The sequence below is a fragment of the Solanum pennellii genome, chromosome 3 (assembly GCF_001406875.1).
Source record: "Solanum pennellii chromosome 3, SPENNV200".
In the NCBI taxonomy this organism is placed as follows: Eukaryota; Viridiplantae; Streptophyta; class Magnoliopsida; order Solanales; family Solanaceae; genus Solanum; species Solanum pennellii.
The window spans coordinates 71,345,662-71,365,037 of NC_028639.1; the positions used below are offsets into that span (position 1 = coordinate 71,345,662).

The 19,376-nt window shown below is 32.9% G+C and overlaps 2 protein-coding genes across 2 annotated transcripts; one reads left to right on the forward strand and one right to left on the reverse strand.

Annotated features, from left to right (window-relative positions):
• Positions 1–5,475: 5,475 nt before the first annotated feature.
• Positions 5,476–8,281, reverse strand: LOC107015442. Its single transcript, XM_015215708.2, has 2 exons — positions 7,986–8,281; positions 5,476–6,064 (listed from the first exon to the last, which is right to left on the reverse strand). Exons 1-2 carry the CDS (start codon positions 8,068–8,070, stop codon positions 5,862–5,864), a joined length of 288 nt encoding a protein of 95 aa, XP_015071194.1. The 5' UTR covers positions 8,071–8,281; the 3' UTR covers positions 5,476–5,861.
• A 1,846-nt stretch (positions 8,282–10,127) lies between these two features.
• On the forward strand, positions 10,128–11,042 carry LOC107013644. Its single transcript, XM_015213508.1, has one exon. The coding sequence runs from the start codon at positions 10,128–10,130 to the stop codon at positions 11,040–11,042; it is 915 nt and encodes a 304-aa protein (XP_015068994.1).
• Positions 11,043–19,376: the final 8,334 nt, after the last annotated feature.

The following is a 19,376-nucleotide window of genomic DNA, read 5'->3' on the forward strand; positions in this document are numbered from 1 at the left end:
TTTGATTTTCTCATAAGGCATGATGCTAAAATTGAAGTGGTTATTAAATTGTTGATAATCTGTGATCTATTATAGTCTGCACTGAGCGAATTGTCACTGGTGTGTTATGTATAACATGCTTAAAAGGATCAAAGAAAGCATGATATATATCTTAACTCAGACATCCATTTCAATTGCCTATCCAATTTTGCATACAGGGTTGTGAAAATCCACGAGAAGCGACTGGGATTATTATATGTGCCAATTTCCATTTAGCTAATATGCCTAATTTTAGGATGACTGACCCTTTTGGTCCAGTTCATATAATGTTTCTCTCAGGAGCTAGAGGAAATGCATATCAGATACATCAATTATTAGGTATACGCACTTTTTGACTTACTGATAATAATGTAATTACTTTGGTGCTGCTTAACTAACTTGCAGTGATTTGGCAGATGTTCAAGATTCCTTTTTTCCCCATTGCCTCAAAATTTGGTATGAGTTCAATTAAGTTCCTGCAATATACTGCTGCTTCATTTAGTCATTTCTTTTTTCCCCTGAAAGATTTGAAAATACTTTGTTTTATTCATTATGTTCATTGACTAAGTTTACTTACTTCCATGGTCTGAATTCTTTGATGCTCCAGATGGACAATCTTTTTTTTTTTTTGTTTGTTTAACAAAAGTAAATTTAGTTCATGCACTAGGTAGTCAATGTTAAAGCATGAATGGTTTAATGTGCGTTTCTTCATGATATTCGGTGTTTTTATCCCTTGGTTATATTATTTTCTGGCTAATTTGGGTTTCATTGATCCGTAGTTGCTGCTATATTCAAAGTGGACGATTTTGTGAGATAATCAGACAGTTGAGCTGGTCTAAAAGATGAGTTCAAATCATCCTGAACTGGAAGATGAAGCGACCCCATTCAAAGAAATCTAGCAGTGGTGGACAGGTGGAGTGCCTAGAATGGAAGGCAGAACAACATACACGTAAATTTTGTTCTGAAGATGGAGTAAAAGTTGGAAATAGAGCAGAAGATTACTGATGATTTTTCTTCCCAAGACAAACTTTACCTACCGGAAATTTGAAAAAGGTCGGAAGAAAGTTGATCTTTTTCCTTATCTCCCTACCTATATGTCTTTTAGCTCCGAGTACTTGAATTTTTCTTTTAAGAAATGTCTCTTTTTCGACCACTTGAAGTTTCTGTTAAGAAATGAACACATGCATATCTTCTCTGGAAGCTGATATGTTTGTTTTTTATGTATCTGGCTGGATTGTAAGTTTCTCTTCCTTATTGCTTGGCTCTTTGTCTTTAAGATTATGTGGTTCATGTGATATCTCTATGTACTTTTCCTAATACAACTTGAATTTATTCTTGATAAAAGTATTGCAAAATTATGGGATCTGGATATTTGAAGTTTCACCAATCTGCCTGCTAATGATCGTCCACTATTGCTGTTGTGTCTTCTGTGCATTTCCAAGTTAAGGATTTGTTGTCAATTTCCATTTCATTCTGCAATAATTGATTCAAGTACTAATCATAGTCTCTAATATCTTATGCTCCTTTTCTGTAAGAGATTTGCAGTCACCCAGTAATTCTAGAAGAAATTTGGTTTGGGGTAGGGTAGCTAATGATAGAGCTATTCCAGCATGCCAGGTCTTTGGTTGGTCATGTCAAATTTCCATTTGAGAGCTATTCCCGCATGCCAATAGGTCTTCTGTTGATCATGCCATTAAGAATAATTGCCAGAGTTGGTCAGTGACTCCACAGTGCAATAAAAGGTGACTGTTTTTCTCTGGTCCTTCCAACACAAATAACATCTTGAACCTAGCTTAATCCTCCTCCTCTTCAAATTATCTTGGGTCTGGCAGGCTTCTTTGACAACAAGCCACTGTTTAAGGAATTTCCAGTCTTCATGTGTTTCACAATCCAAGAATTAACTTGTTCTCCTAATATGAGTGAGTGCATAATAGGTAGATTTAATTGTATAGTTGCCTTTGCTATGCCCTCTGCCATGACAATTTTTCCTCATGTTCATAAATGCATTTAAATTGATCCATTACTCTAACAAAATTAGCTACTCTGTTGATTTCTCAATCGATTGATGATGTTCTAAAGCTCAGGCTTAATCACTGTTGACCTCATAGTTTGCTAACAGCTGTCCCCTTGTTACTGACTTAGGTTGAAGATGTATAGGAAATGCTTTAGAGACCCTTCCCATTCCTCACTTTAGGACTGGTTTGCACTGGAGGAGGGCTAAAGAGCTCTGTTTCACCTTTATATACTAAACCCAGAAGGTGCAGTTACCCCTATTTAGAAAGAGTCAACCCGGTGCAATAAGCTGGGCTATACGCAGGGTCTGGGGAAGGGCCGGACCATAAGGGTCTATCGTACGCAACCTTACCCTGTATTTCTGTAAGAGGTTGTTTCCACAACTGGAACCTGAGACAGGCTCCCTTCAAATCTGAGACAAAACATCAGGTGAGTGGGTGTTCCTTAGTATAGATTACATCCCCTTTCTGCACCTTCTTAGTATAGATTACGTCCCCTTTCTGCACCTTCCTGTCCCATATTATAAAAATTCCCTGGGCGCGAGGGAGGCTCAGTGAAATAGAACATGTCTGTGAAGATGCAGAGTGCTTGCACCTGGACCGGAAGATCCTATGAAGCTTCACTGTTCCCTGGGATTGGCTTTGGGGCTTTCCTGCGCAGCTTAGGTGGAAGGTGAACAAGACCTCCTTCCCGGGGGCATCAGTGAGATACCACTCTGGAAGGGCTAGAATTTTAACCTTGTGTCTGGACCTACAGACCAAGTCACAGTCTCAAGTAGACAGTTCCTATGGGGCTTAGGCCTCCCAAAAGGTAACGGAGGCGTGCAAAGGTTTCCTCGTGCCGTCCAATCTTTTGATTAAAGGGGATGAACCATCTGCTAGGGATTACCTTAAGTCTAGTAATGAACGCACTTCCGATGAGCAGGAGTGTGTTTGCCCACATCTCTTTAACAAAAGCTTTGATATTTCCTTCTAGCTTTGTTTCCTAAAGCAGTAGATGTTTGCTTTCTGTTGTAAGCTAAACTTTTCTGCACCCTTCTTTTTTGTCCTGCTATTCGGCCCCTTCCGTTCCATGTGATGATTTTCAGCTTCATGGATAATCAGTGTATGAGAATTTCTCCAGCTCCATGTCCCGCTGTCCTTGTTATTAACATTAAATTTCAGGATTTTAGTTCCTTCATACTTCTCCATTTTGGGGTCATACAACTGACATTGCATAATTCGGCTTGTTTATCTTGCTTTCATTTCTACAGTTTCATGAAGAGAGATAGACCTTACATCTCACAGTCTCGGAAATCCACCACATAATGCTTGCACATTTCCAGTAAATTTTTATGTACCCACAATGATGCTTCTATATCAGAATTCTGAATATGAGTCAGCAATGGGTCTACATGCTAGACGTCATCCTCTTCATGATCAACTATCTGTTTCTCCAATTCAGTTGATTATGGAGAGGAATAATATCATCACTGTTGATAACAGTCATCTCAACTTTCTCATCTTCTTGCACGACCAAGACCACCTGTAGTTGATTAGGGCTGCTGTGGAGAACACGCTGATCAGTGACCTCAGACACATTTATAGTGTTTTAGAAATTGTCGATGCTCCGGCAGAATGACGGCTTCAATTTCCATCATTACTGGATTGTGTCGGTCCACAAATTCAACCAAAACATGCCTTATTTGTTCATTCCAAGCAGCTGGGAAATCCTAGCCCATATTATTTTTATGTGGATGTGATCAGTTATGTAGCATTGTGTAGGTGCAGACGCAGAATTACTCTTCTATCAGATAACCCTCGCTAATTCAGGCTGAGTAAAGTTAGATCAGATTTCTATGTGTTTTACTAACTGGGAGCCCCTAAAATTCTTAGTTAGATCTGTGGACACCTACAATATTATGCTTTACGTGAGATTCAACTTCCAAATATCTCTATATTCAGTGATTTAACATGTACAGCAATTGCTATTTGGTATTTCTCTTCAGTTCTGATTCCTTGTAATAGTAGATTACAACTGTCATTGACGAACCAGTTCCTGCTTCGCAGTGGGTTCACGTGAACCCGGTAGCTTTTGCTCGGACCTGTGTATTTATTAAACAACCCACTATATATATTTGACCGTGAACCCATTTATTATTGTATATACTAACTTGAGGTCTATGTATGAACCCGTAGAACCTCAAATCCTGAATCCCTCTGCTTGCTCGGAGGAGAAGGGCGATGCTGAGTGATTTAATGCTCTCCTGGTAACTTCTGCAGAGGTGCAGAACGCATACAAAGTTCTCTTGATATTTTAAAGATAGCTTAAGGAAGTTACCTGGGCTAGGCAAATAACTTGATTCTTCAATTTGGTGAAACTTCTCTTCCTTCAATTGGCATGTAGATTAGGGCCAGTTCTTTTGCATCACAATTTCTCTCAGGGGATTTGGATTCTGATTGAAAGAAAAAGCATTATTTGGATTTTGCATGTAATTGATTGTCCTTGATTATCCTTTGTGCTTTTGATATCATTTCTTTGTTTTTTTCTACATGGATCAGCTACTTTAACATATGCTTTGCATCCAGGAACAGACATGGATATTCATATTCGGAGATATTCCCTTAAATGCAGATTCATTGTTTATTATACTGTCACCGACAAGAACTTTATCTTTCTAAATAGAAACGAAGAGGTCAATCACCAACAGGAGGAGGATATGAAAGAAGAGTACAAACAACTATTCCACTCGAGTAGAACTTCTAAATGAAGTTGGAGGAAGCAAAATTGAGGTGATGTGACGTCGATAGTGCTGATAGCCCCAATCTATTGGCTTGTACTGGGGAATTCATACCACACCTTGTAGAAACGCGGTACAAATTTCTTGGCTATAAAGATACCATAACAGCTTAGAATAAATAGGTATTGGATTATTGCTTCATTTGAACAATTCAACGCCTTTTCCATTCACCAGAACTTCTCTACCCTCTTGCTAAATTTTTCCTACCATAGGGATTTGAAATTTAAGTGACTAAATGATTAGATTATTTTGGTCAGAACACTCTGCCCTTAATTCCTGTTAGGGTTCTTTCTGTATATAATTAAGATTTTAAGTGACTGAATTCTTAATATTTTCACTGTAACCTACTGTCCTCAGTTCATAGACTGGAGCTTAAGAGTAAATGAGTGTGTTGTCTTTCATAGTATTTATTAGCTGCTAACAAGTTTTAACAGCTCTCTTCATATAATGGTACTTATCAGCTATGCTGTTCTAGATTCTTCAAAAATCTCATCGAGTGTGTATATTCAAGTATAGTGCATTTTTGAAGAATCTGACCCCGGTACGTCAACATTTTTAGAAAATTCGAGCAACTTAGCTTATCAGGACAATTGAGTGTTTACTTTGAGTGTCTATTTATGTATTATGCTGATATTATACTAGTATTTAGTAAATGACTAGGCATCTTAGTAACATTTCTCATGTGTTGTACATTGCAGCTGTAAATGATGGATATGTAAAAGCATAATATAACATAAGTTAACCTCCCAGAGGCAAATTGAGCTCTTCACACTTCTTTTTCTCTGTTTAATGCTGAAACATGATCATGGGGCTCTTGACAAAGATGGAATATTTACAAACTGACACCATCATAGATAAGTCTCATATGGTCATGCTAGCTAATAGAGGTATAATAGATATACTTCATCCTATGCTGATATGCACATACACTATAGCTTTGTTACCACATCATGAAATACCACCACCCTATGGGGTTCAAGAAATGGAAGTTGACATACATGTCTTGATTCTCCAGACACTTTTTATTGTTCTTGAAGATGCAGCAAGTTGTCTATTGATGAGCATGTTCTGAGGAGAAGGATGAGTTAGAACTATGATTGGACCATACAAATATCCTCCACAATGGTCTGCGTTTGCGTTTATGGTGCCGATTTGTCACTTCTGATTCGGTTTTTCTAAGCATTTCCCACATGACCTGAACATCCTCGTATCCACAAGTTTGTATATCATCATGAAGCTTCAAAAGTCCAGCACCTGAAGAAAATAAAAGTAAAGGTACAAACGCGTCAGTGAATCTTCAAAGCTATTGCTTCTATTCACAGAACATGCAGGTAAATCATATTATATATCACACTTTTTGAAACATGCTGCAGAAAAGTGATTCCAAGTATCAACTTTATACTTCTGAATACATGATCTTTAGCTAAGGACATATAAAGTGGTAGATGCTTCATGTTGAAAGAGCACTGAAGAATCGGATACCTTGGCTACTCTATGTGGCCATATTTATAGAATCTGGAATATTACTATCTGGTTATCTTGAACAGATAGATATCATAATACAGAAAGTGACACTACGATGTCGTTTTTTTGACTTAAAGAGTATATGAGGATACCTATGGTTAGCAATTGAAAAATAGATAGAAGATTGGACAAAAACAAAGCATATATATTGGTTGGTAGAGGCTTGTGTAACTAGCAACTTGGCCAATGTTTCTAGAATTTATATTCTAACAGAAATCAGATTAGTGGATTGTGATGGCACTTAGCTAGTGGATGGAAGGAACCACTAATGGAATCCTAGAAAAGATGCTTGCCATTTTATAATGTGTGAAGTGCTCATGAGTCATGACCTAAAGAAATGTTACTTGCTACTTTAGACATGAATGCAATTTTAGGTAAATTTGGTATGTTTCAGTGCTTTTTACAATAAGATAAGAATGCAATTTTAGGTAAAACAAGCATGCCATTTCCACATATTTTCATCATTGCTTCATCACTCTGGTATTTTTTATACCTATTTCTGAAAACGCTTTTCTTGACCCGAAGATCTATCAGAAACAGGTGAGATTTTAGGTCTGCGTACACTCTACCCTCCCTTGTAGGATCACACTGTGTATATTATTGTGTTGTTGTAAGCATGCCAAACCTATTTGTAAGCGACTATATAATCGTTTTTGTATAATGTATGGAATCTTCTCCACAATTCTAAACACAATTCAACATCAATCAATATTGCTAACTAAAAGATGTTTAATTGACCACCCTTCAGTCCGTCCAACTCACAAATGTAGATAAAGCAACACTCTATCCCCGCCTACTACCCCCAACCCCCCCCCCCCAAAAAAAAAAAAAAAGGAAACAATTTTCAGAAGAAATAATTGATAAAGTTAAATTTGTTGAGAAAGGTCACATACATCATGCTTTGTCTCAAGTCTCAACAATTATGAAAGCAATTTTATATTTTCTTATGCCTTCAATTAAATTCCAAACTTTCACCGTTTTTTAAATTTATTTTATTTTCCACGTGTAAGGTATTACGTAATTACGCAAACAATCCTCCTCCTTCTTCAGAAACTATACCCTCCCAACTCCCACCCACTCACCGCACCGGCAAAACCACTACATAGTTATAATAAAGAGAGATGAATAAATCTTTGATTAAAAAAAAAAAATTAATTCATATGGATATAATTTTATGTTTTCCAGTTTTTTTGCTCAGGTAAACACCTCCGATCTTAAAAGATTGTGAATTCGAATCACCAAGTAACAAACAGGTGGGAGCTCCGTCGTATAAAAACGACCAAAGGCGGAGCTACCATTAGAGTTATAAGAACTCAATAATTTTAGTTCAAATCTGGATATATATATATTAAAAATTTTATTTAATACAAACAATTTATTCAAATTCACTAAGGAGAAGGAATTTATGATTCAAAAACTCATAAATTAAAATTTCTGTTTCCACCTCGGGATTCGAGCACATGCAATTTGTACTAGGTTCAAAATTTGAAAACACCGAATCCAGTTAAATTCTCAAATCTCATCTCTTTCTTTGAAAGATTTAAACGAAGAAGGAAGAAACTAAAGAGAATTTTGTTTCAATTCAACAAATCGAATGGGAAATGATCCTTCATCAATTGCTAATTCCATGAACAGAGAAGAAGAAACTAACCCTTTTTACGAGCTTTAACACGAGCAGAAACAGCAAACCAAACACGCCTTACTGGAAACACCATTTTATGCCACCAATCATCCATCACTTTGATTTTGATCTTCAATTTCTTCCTACGACACCTTCCTCCTAATCGACTCAACAAAATCCTTAACCCGGCCAGACCTATATCTTTTTTTTTTGTTCCAATTGTTTTGAAAGAAGCTAAGCTGAACAAACTTGAATTTTGAGAGAAGAAAAAATGAGGATAGTATTAGGGGCTCAATGCCACTTTTCTGCTTTTTATGGAGTGGAAATTAATGACTATTTTTCCCACTTTCAAGTTTTTGTTTTTTCAATTAAGAATCTACCCGCCGACACGTGACAGTGTTCTACTTTTTTCTTATGAAATTATTTCATGCCACGTGGTTTACCTGTTATATTTTCTTCTTAATCTTCACTTGATTGTGTTTTTTCTTTCTTACTAATCTATACTCTATTTATTCATTTTTAAAATATTGATAATGTTAGAAGTATTTTTTATTTAATTAACTCAATTTAAATACGTCATAATCTGTTGCATAACATAACAAAGAATTTCAAATACATAGAAGCGTAAGACTTTTTATAAAAATTAAAAAAAGTGTTAAAAACACCTTTAAATTTAACGAGAATTTAGGAGTGTATTTCACTCATGTGGAAAGTTCAATGGGTTTTTAAGATTGTCAATAGTTTAAAAATTTATTGAGAAAAAATTAAGTATCTATTTTACTTTGAAATTTTTATTAATCAATTCAAATTATGTCTCTAATGATTAGTGTTAATTTATATAAATATCATAACAAAATTTATATATTTTTTTAAATAATGTGTATTTTATTACGTGTGAAAGTAAAAAAAAATGAATATTGAGAGTAGTGTTTTTTAAATTTTGAGTTTTTTGTGGGAACAAGTAATTTGAGTTGAGTGGATACAAAAACGTGACATGTTTATGTGGGAAAGCAACAAGTAAACAGAAATTGTGGTGATTTGGCCGGTTTGACTGTGCGTTTTTTACGTGAGCATTTTTATTTAATTAACTTTAAAAGTAGAAAAAATAGGTTAGTACTACTACCTCTAAAATGTTTTCCAAAAATAAGAAAATTACAATTTTGTCGGTGGTAATAATAAAACATTTGTAATTGGGTTAATTAAATAATAATAATAATATATTTCTTGTATATATACAAGTACAATATCAGGAGAATATGATTTTGTTTGGGCAATTCAAACTATTGGTTTCTTAATGAGACTCCTAGCTTAATTTAGATTGAAAACCAAATTGAGTTTAATATTATATATTATAATAGTAATGGGGTTCTATACAAATCTTGTTCATAATTTGTGATTGTGTTAATTAAATTAATATTTCCTCCGCCTACTATTGTTTATCATGATTTCTATTTTTAAAGTTAAACTATAATAATTTTGATTAACACTTTAAGATATATTTTTCATCATATTGATATGTAAAAAAATTACAATTAATAGTACTTTTCGTATAGTTTTTGAATATATAAATTTTTTGTTTAAAATATCGAATTAATGTAATCTAATTTAATTTTAAAAATTAGTGAAATTGATTTTTTAAAAATACAATATGACAAATGAAAGTAGACGAAGAGAGTAATATTTTTGTTATTGAACAAAGGAATTAAAAAATCAAACATTGTTATAAATCCATTAAATAAGTGGATAGTCCATAAAGTTAGTACATGAACAACCATTCATATTCACTAGGTTACATGAACCTTTTTGGATAAGTATGTATCTATTTATTATGATACTTAATATGGTGACCTTTGGAATGATTTCTCACTCTATAAATAGGGTTGTTCATTCACTATTGTAATATATACATATGAAACTTATATATACTTGAATAAAAGAAAGTCTTCTCCTACATCTATTTCTCTTGTCTTCTTCTTATAATCTTGATTTTACAACACGTTATCAGCACGAGTCTCTACCAGTTCAAGTAAAGACTTTCAAAGCCTCGGAGGTAAGAATTTCCTTTATTTTTAAATAATGTCTAATCTTTCTAAACTTGAATTTCTTGCTCTAGACATATCGGGAAAAAGCTATCTATCATGGGCACTCGATGCAGAAATTCATCTTAATGCGATGGGTCTAGCAGACACCATCCAAGAAAATAATCAAGCATCGAATCAAAACCGTGCTAAGGCGATGATATTTCTCCGTCATCACCTTGATGAGGGTTTGAAAATGGAATATCTCACTGTTAAGGATCCTCTGGTGTTGTGGAACAATTTAAAAGATAGATATGACCACCTGAAGTTGGTTGTCCTTCCACAGGCACGTTATGATTGGATCCACTTGAGACTTCAAGATTTTAAATCTATCAGTGAGTATAACTCTTCTATGTTTAAAATTATCTCACAATTAAAATTATGTGGAGAAAATATCACTGACCATGATATGCTGGAAAAAACGTTTTCCACTTTCCCTGCCTCGAGTATGCTTCTGCAGCAGCAATACCGAGAAATGGGATTTAAAAAGTATTCCGAATTAATCTCACATCTCCTTGTTGCTGAACAACATAATGATTTACTGATGAAAAACCATGAAAGTCGACCTACTGGTTCTATGCCATTTCCTGAAGTAAATACGGCAAATTTTCACCAATCTAAGCGTGAAAAAGGTCGTGGCCCCAGTCGTGGCCGTGGTCGTGGTCGAGGAAGAAATCTCAATCATGGTGATCGTCTTGCACTAAATAATAACATTCAACACCAGCAGTGTAAAAAGAAGGATGAAAAACATGACGTAGTGCAGAAGAAAAATTCAGACAACAAATGTTATCGATGTGGAGGAAAAGGACATTGGTCACGTACCTGTCGTACGCCAAGGCACCTGGTTGAGTTATATCAAGCTTCCCTGAAGGAGGTGAAAAATAACGCAGAAGCCAACTTTATCACGGAAGATACTGTTGAACCCATGCATCTAGATGTAGCGGATTTCTTTGAGAACCCCGAAGGAAAGATAGATCACCTGATAGGTGATGGGTCTGTGATAATATAAATATATTTCATTTTCGTCGTTTATATGAACTAGTATGAATATGTTTTCCTAGATTTGTAAATAACTAAAAGGTTGTGTATTGTTTTTGTTTAGTAATAATATTATAATGTTTATTTCTTTTATATCTTTTATCTTGAAGAATATATGGATACCTCAATGATCAATCATGAAGATATTTGTATAATTGATAGTGGAACAACGCACGCCATATTCAAAGATGAGAAATACTTCTCCTACTTGCTTAGAAGAAAAGCAAATGTTACTACAATTTCTGGTAATTCAAACTTAATAGAAGGCTCCGGAAGAGCTACTATATTTCTGCCTAAGGGGACAAAACTTGTCATAGAAGATGCTTTGTTCTCTTCTAAATCCCCAAGAAACCTGTTAAGTTTTAAAGATATTCGCCGAAATGGATATCATGTTGAGACAATAAATGAAATGAATGTTGAATACCTTGGTATTACCAAGATTGTCTCAAACCAGAAATATGTATTGGAGAAATTATCAACTTTATCTTCTGGCCTGTATTATGCAAAAATAAGTACGATTGAAGCACACTCTATCGTAAACCAGAAGTTTACTGACTTAAAGACTTTTGTGCTTTGGCATGACCGAATAGGTCATCCTGGATCAATAATGATGAGACGAATCATTGAAAACTCAAATGGTCATCCATTAAAGAACCTGAAGATTCTTACAAATGATGAGTTTTCATGTGCTGCTTGCTGCCAAGGCAAATTGATTACTAGGCCATCACCAATGAAGGTTAACATTGAATCCCCTCAATTTTTGGAACGAATACATGGGGATATTTGTGGACCTATTCACCCATCTAGTGGGTCGTTTAGATATTTTATGGTCCTAATAGACGCATCTTCAAGATGGTCTCATGTGTGCCTCTTATCATCTCGCAACCTGGCGTTTGCAAAATTATTGGCACAAATGATACGATTAAGAGCGCAATTTCCAGATTATCCCATTAAGACAATTCGTCTTGATAATGCTGGCGAATTCACATCCCAAGCTTTTGATGCTTATTGCGTATCGGTAGGGATAAAAGTTGAACATCCTGTAGCTCATGTTCATACTCAAAATGGCCTTGCTGAGTCATTTATTAAGCGCTTACAATTAATAGCAAGACCTCTACTTATGAAAAGTGAGTTGCCTACTACTGTTTGGGGTCATGCTATCTTACATGCAGCATCACTTGTTCGTCTCAGACCGACTCATTATAATAAATACTCCCCATTACAATTGGTATTTGGTCATGAACCAAATATTGCTCATCTTCGAATTTTTGGATGTGCTGTATATGTGCCTGTAGCACCACCTCAGCGCACCAAGATGGGCCCTCAAAGAAGGTTAGGCATATATGTTGGGTTTGATTCACCCTCAATAATTCGCTACCTTGAGCCATTGACGGGAGATTTATTCACTGCAAGATTTGCAGATTGTCGATTTGATGAAACAAATTTTCCGCAATTAGGGGGAGAGAAAAATAAACTTAAAAGTGAAATTGCATGGAAAGTTTCGTCATTATCTCATTTTGATCCACGCTCCCCTGTGTGTGAACAAGAGGTCCAGAAGATCATCCATTTGCAAAACATAGCAAATCAAATGCCAGACGCATTTACTGATTCAAAAAGGATAACAAAGTCACATATTCCTGCAGTAAATGTGCCTATCCGAATCGACGTCCCAAAAGGACCATCTACAAGTGTCATAGCTTCTGAATCACAAATACGCCTGAAGCGTGGTAGACCATTGGGTTCAAAAGATAAGAATCCTAGAAAAAGAAGTACAAAAAATGACACTACAAAAGAATTTCACGAAGAAATTCAAGATCTGATTAATCCTGATATTCCTGAAGAAATCAGTGAACCCGAGACTCAAGTAAATGAAGAACTCTCAATAAGTTCTTCTACAGGTGATGGGATAAGTTTAGATCGATCAAAAATCATAGTGGATAATGTTTTCGCATATGATGTTGCACTTAACATTATGCAAGGAAATGAGGATCTTGAACCTCTATCCGTCGAAGAATGTCGACAAAGACATGATTGGCCAAAATGGAAAGAAGCAATTGAATCAGAATTGAATTCACTTGCTAAGCGTGAGGTTTTTGGACCAGTAGTCCAAACGCCTAGTGATGTTAAACCAATTGGCTATAAATGGGTCTTTGTACGAAAAAGAAATGAGAGAAATGAGATTGTAAGATACAAGGCACGCCTTGTTGCACAAGGATTCTCTCAACGACCTGGTGTCGACTATGAAGAAACATATTCACCTGTTATGGATGCAATAACTTTTCGATATCTCATCGGTTTAGCTGTACATGAAAATCTTGAAATTCGTCTAATGGATGTGGTTACAGCTTACCTTTACGGTTCACTTGATAATGAAATTTATATGAAAGTTCCAGAAGGACTTAAAATGCCTGAAGCATGTAGTTCAAAATCTCGGGAAATATATTCAATCAGATTACAAAAGTCATTATATGGCTTAAAACAATCAGGGCGCATGTGGTATAATCGCCTCAGTGAGTACTTGATAAAACAAGGTTATATAAACGATGTCATTTGTCCTTGTATATTTATTAAGAAAACAACATTGGGATTTGTTATTCTTGCTGTTTATGTTGATGACATTAATCTCATTGGAACTCCAGAAGAGGTTCAAAAGGCAATTGAATATCTAAAGGAAGAATTTGAGATGAAAGACCTTGGAAAGACAAAAATTTGTCTTGGACTACAAATAGAATATTTAGTAGACGGGGTCTTCATCCATCAATCTGCCTATACTGAGAAAATCTTGAAACGATTTTACATGGACAAAGCACATCCATTAAGTACTCCAATGGTTGTCCGATCACTTGAAGTGAGTAAGGATCCATTCCGACCTCAAGAAGAGAATGAGGAACCTCTTGGTCCAGAAGTACCTTATCTTAGTGCAATTGGGGCACTTATGTATCTTGCTAATGCTACGAGACCTGACATAGCATTTTCTGTTAATTTGTTAGCAAGATATAGTTCTTCCCCTACACGAAGACATTGGAAAGGAGTTAAACATATATTGCGATATCTAAGGGGAACTAGTGATATGGGTCTGTTTTATACTAACAAAGATAGTGCAGATCTTGTTGGTCATGCAGATGCAGGTTATTTATCTGACCCACATAAAGCTCGATCACAAACAGGCTATCTGTTCACATATGGAGGTACTGCTATATCATGGCGATCTATGAAGCAGTCTATTGTCGCTACTTCTTCAAATCATGCTGAGATAATAGCCATTCATGAAGCAAGTAGAGAATGTGTATGGTTAAGATCAGTAATACATTCTATCAAAGAAAGATGTGGTTTGAAGTGTGACGTCAAGATACCCACAATACTCTTTGAAGACAATGCTGCATGCATAGCTCAATTAAAAGGAGGCTTTATAAAAGGAGATAGAACGAAACACATTTCACCAAAATTATTCTTCACACATGATCTCCAGAAGAATGGTGATATTGATGTGCGACAAATTCGTTCGAGTGATAATCCAGCAGATTTATTTACTAAATCTTTACCGGCCTCAACTCTTGAGAAGATGGTTCACAAAATTGGAATGCGGAAACTTAACCATCTGAATCGTGGTTTTTATCAGGGGGAGTAAAATACGCACTGTACTCTTTTTTCCTTAATCTAGGTTTTGTCCCATTGGGTTTTCCTAGAAAGGTTTTTAATGAGGCAGCAAATAATGCGTATCAAAAGATATGTGTACTCTTTTTCCTTCACTAGAATTTTTTCCCACAGGGTTTTTTTCTAGTAAGGTTTTAACGAGGCACAATATCTATGGACATCCAAGGGGGAGTGTTATAAATCCATTAAATAAGTGGATAGTCCATAAAGTTAGTACATGAACAACCATTCATATTCACTAGGTTACATGAACCTTTTTGGATAAGTATGTATCTATTTATTATGATACTTAATATGGTGACCTTTGGAATGATTTCTCACTCTATAAATAGGGTTGTTCATTCACTATTGTAATATATACATATGAAACTTATATATACTTGAATAAGAAGAAAGTCTTCTCCTACATCTATTTCTCTTGTCTTCTTCTTATAATCTTGATTTTACAACAAACATATTATTTTTATGATATATATAAATTTATCCACCATTTGGAATTGGATTAATCATATTAAGAATATTCCCAAGACTGAGAAAAGGAATTAAAGGATCAATATTTATTATGTACGTGAATTTTTATTTACCCATTATTTGTAATTGGATTAATCATATTAATAATATCCCAAGATTGAAAAAAAGGAATAAATAAAGAACCAATATTTATAATGTACATCAATTTTACCTACCATTGGTGATTCGATTAATTATATCCTCAATATTGAAAAAAAAAAAGAAATGATATATTGCTTTTTTAAGTGGATAAAATTTTAAAATGGTTAAAATTTTATAAAGATAGTCACGTAAATTTGATGCTTCAGATTCATCGAGATAAATACTTCTTCTTTTTTATGTCCTTTCGATAAACAATATGTTTGCACGCGTTATTTTTATGACTCTCTAAACTAAAAAGAAACGCACGTTATTTTTATGACCTCGTAAATTAAAAAGAAACACATTATTTTATGACTCTCGTTTTAAAAAAACACACATTATTTTTATGACTCTCGTAGATTAAATGAAACACGTATTATTTTTATGACTCTCGTAAACTAAAAAGAAACACACTTATTTTTATGACTCTCGTAAATTAAAAAGAAACACGTGTTATTTTTATGACTCTCGTAAACTAAAAAGAAACACAAGTTATTTTTATGACTCTTGTAAATTAAAAAAAACACGCGTTATTTTTATGACTCTCGTAAATTAAAAAAAACACGTGTTATTTTTATGACTCTGTAAACTAAAAAGAAACACACAAGTTATTTCTCGTAAATTAAAAAAAAAAAATTCTTTTTTCAAATTTTTAACTAGTTCATTTTTATTTAATATGACATTAGGAAAATAAAAAAAAATTAACCACAATCAACCATGGATGTACCATTGACAATTTGTGCACAAGTTAATTTTCGCAAAGTCTGCTATTATCATGACATGCTATAAAGCTATGCATGATTGATCTTCAAAGTCTATAAATAAAAATATTTTGTATTTAATCCTATTTTTAGCTTAACAAACCTAAAGTTTGAGTTGACGAAGGTAATCAAGATTAAATTTAATTTCTCCGTTCTTGATGAGGTATATTTCTTCATAAATTATATAGTGTTATATCATATAATTTATGCAAATTAATTGAGAAGACATTTAAAAACAACAAAACAAGCAAGTGTAAAATAGATTCTAATAATTGTGACATTTGCACTTGCTAATTTTTTTGCACGTGTGTTACATGTATAAGCCAAGACATTTAATATTTTTTATTATAAAATAATAACAATATTATTATATAATTTTTGAGTGCGTAATTATACGTGAAGCAATTAAAATAATAAAGCGATTAAAGTGAGTAAGAATTAAAAATAGTTAAAGTTTTATAAAGACGGGTCATACAAATTTGTTGCTTCATATTCATCGGGTTAGGGGCTTCTTTTTTCTTGTGTCTTTTTTTATATGAATATATTTTGCACACATTGTTTTTACGACTTATATAAATTAGAAGAAATTGAATATTTTCTTTTTTTGAGAATTTTAAAATTTATTTATTTTTATCGAATATGACAGTTTAAACAAAAATCAAAAGTACTCATAGGTGAATATTTTGATATCAAAATCAATTTCAATCCTCCGTTCTTGATTAGATTTATAGTTTTTCATAAACAAATGCAATTTTATATTTCATATTGTAAAATTTATGTTAAAAAATAAAGATATTTAAAAATAATAAAGTAAGAAAGTAAAGAAGCATAAAATAGATTTTAAATTTATTCTTATGACATTTACACTTATTAATCTTTTGATATGTGCATTGCACGTATATGTTGAATCATCTAATACTAGGTATTGTAAAATAATATCAATAGTATTATATAAATTTTGAGTGAATAATTATACATGAAAGAATAAAATATAAAGTAAAAAATAAAGTGATTAAGTGAATAGAACTTAAAAGTGGTTAAAATATATAACGACAAAGTCACACAACTTTGATGTATTAGATTCATCGGATCAGGTGCTTCTTCTTTCTTGTGTCCTTTTTGTTTTAATATATTGATACATATTATTTTCACGATTCATGTAAGCTATATAATAAATTGATAAATATATTTTTTCGAAAATCACTTAATTTATTCATAATTTTTATCAAATATCGCGTTAGAAAAAGTAAAACAGTTGTAGCAAGAAATAATCACAGGCGAACATTCATAGCGACGATTGATAATTTAATATTTAATATCTCTCTAACAAAAAAAGATATACATTTCCCCAAAATTCACATATATCACAACATACAATAGAGCTTTATAAATTAATTTTTTTGAATCTAATATCTTACTTTTAGCTTAACAAATCTTAAGTTAGACGATAGACATGAAAGTAATCAAAATTGAATTTCGATATCTCCTTTCTTGATTAGATTTATGATTTTTCATAAACAATACACTTTCATATGGTAAAGTTAATGCAAAGAAATTACAAAATATTTAATTGGGTTGATTCAATATAAGTAATAATAATAATACATTTATTGTATTTATATAAGTAAAATATCAAGAGAATGTAATGTATACAAATCTTATTCATAATTTGTGATTACGTAATTAAACTAATAGTAATATTTTTGTTATTGAAAAAAGGAATTAAAAATCAATATATTATTTTTATGATATATATAAATTTATCCACCATTTGGAAATGGATTAATCATATTAATAATATTCTCAAGATTGAGAAAAGGAATAAAAGTATCAATATTTACGATGTATGTGAATTTAATTTACCCATTATTTGTGTTTGGATTAATCATATTAATAATATTTCAAAGATTGAAAATAAGGAATAAATAAAGAACCAATATTTATGTTGTACACTAATTTTATCCACCATTTGTGATTTGATTAATTATATTCTCATTATTATTGAAAGAAGAGGAATAAAAGGACTGATATATTGTTTTTTTTAAGTGAATAAAATTTTAAAATGGTTAAAAATTAGTAAAAACAGAGTCACGTATATTTGGTGCTTCAGATTCATCGAGATAAATGTTCTTCTTTCTTATGTCTTTTTTGGTAAAAATCATTTGTTACGCGTTATTTTTATGATTCTCGTAAATTAAAAAGGAACACGCATTATTTTTATGACTCTCGTAAACTAAAAAGAAACGCGCGTTATTTTTATGAGCCTCGTAAACTAAAAAGAAACACGCGTTATTTTTATGACTCTCGTAAACTAAAAAGAAACATGCGTTATTTATATGACTCTCGTAAACTAAAAAGAAACACGCGTTATTTTTATGACTCTAATAAATTAAAAAGAAATACGCCTTATTTTTATGACTCTCGTAAACTAAAAAGGAACAGGCATTATTTTATGACTCTCATAAATTAAAAAGAAACACACGTTATTTTTATGACTCTCGTAAATAAAAAGAAACACGTGTTATTTTTATGACTCGTGTAAACTAAAAAGAAACACGCGTTATTTTTATGATTCTGATAAATTAAAAAGATACAAGCGTTATTTTTATGACTCTGATAAATTAAAAAGAAACACACGTTTTTTTATGACTCTGATAAATTAAAAAAAACACGCGTTATTTTTATGACTCATAAATTAAAAAGAAACACGTGTTATTTTTATGACTCTCGTACACTAAAAAGAAACACGCATTATTTTATGACTCTCGTAAACTAAAAAGAAACATGCGTTATTTTTATGACTGATAAATTAAAAAGAAACACAAGTTATTTTTATAATTCTCGTAAACTAAAAAGAAACATGCGTTATTTTTATGGCTCTCGTAAACTAAAAAGAAACATGCGTTATTTTTATGTCTCGCGTAAACTAAAAAGAAACACATGTTATTTTTATGATTCTCGTAAACTAAAAAGAAACACGCGTTATTTTTATGACTCTCGTAAATTAAAAAGAAACACGCGTTACGTAAATAAAAAAGGAATGTACATTATTTTTATGGCTCTCGTAAACTAAAAAGAAATCGATAAATTTCTATTTTTAACTAATTCATTTTTATTTAATATCGCTCAACGAAAATAAAAAGAATTTAACCACAGTCAACCATGGATGTACATTCAAACTAACCATTTTACAATTTGTGCACAAGTTAATTTTCGCAAAGTCTGCTATTATCATGACA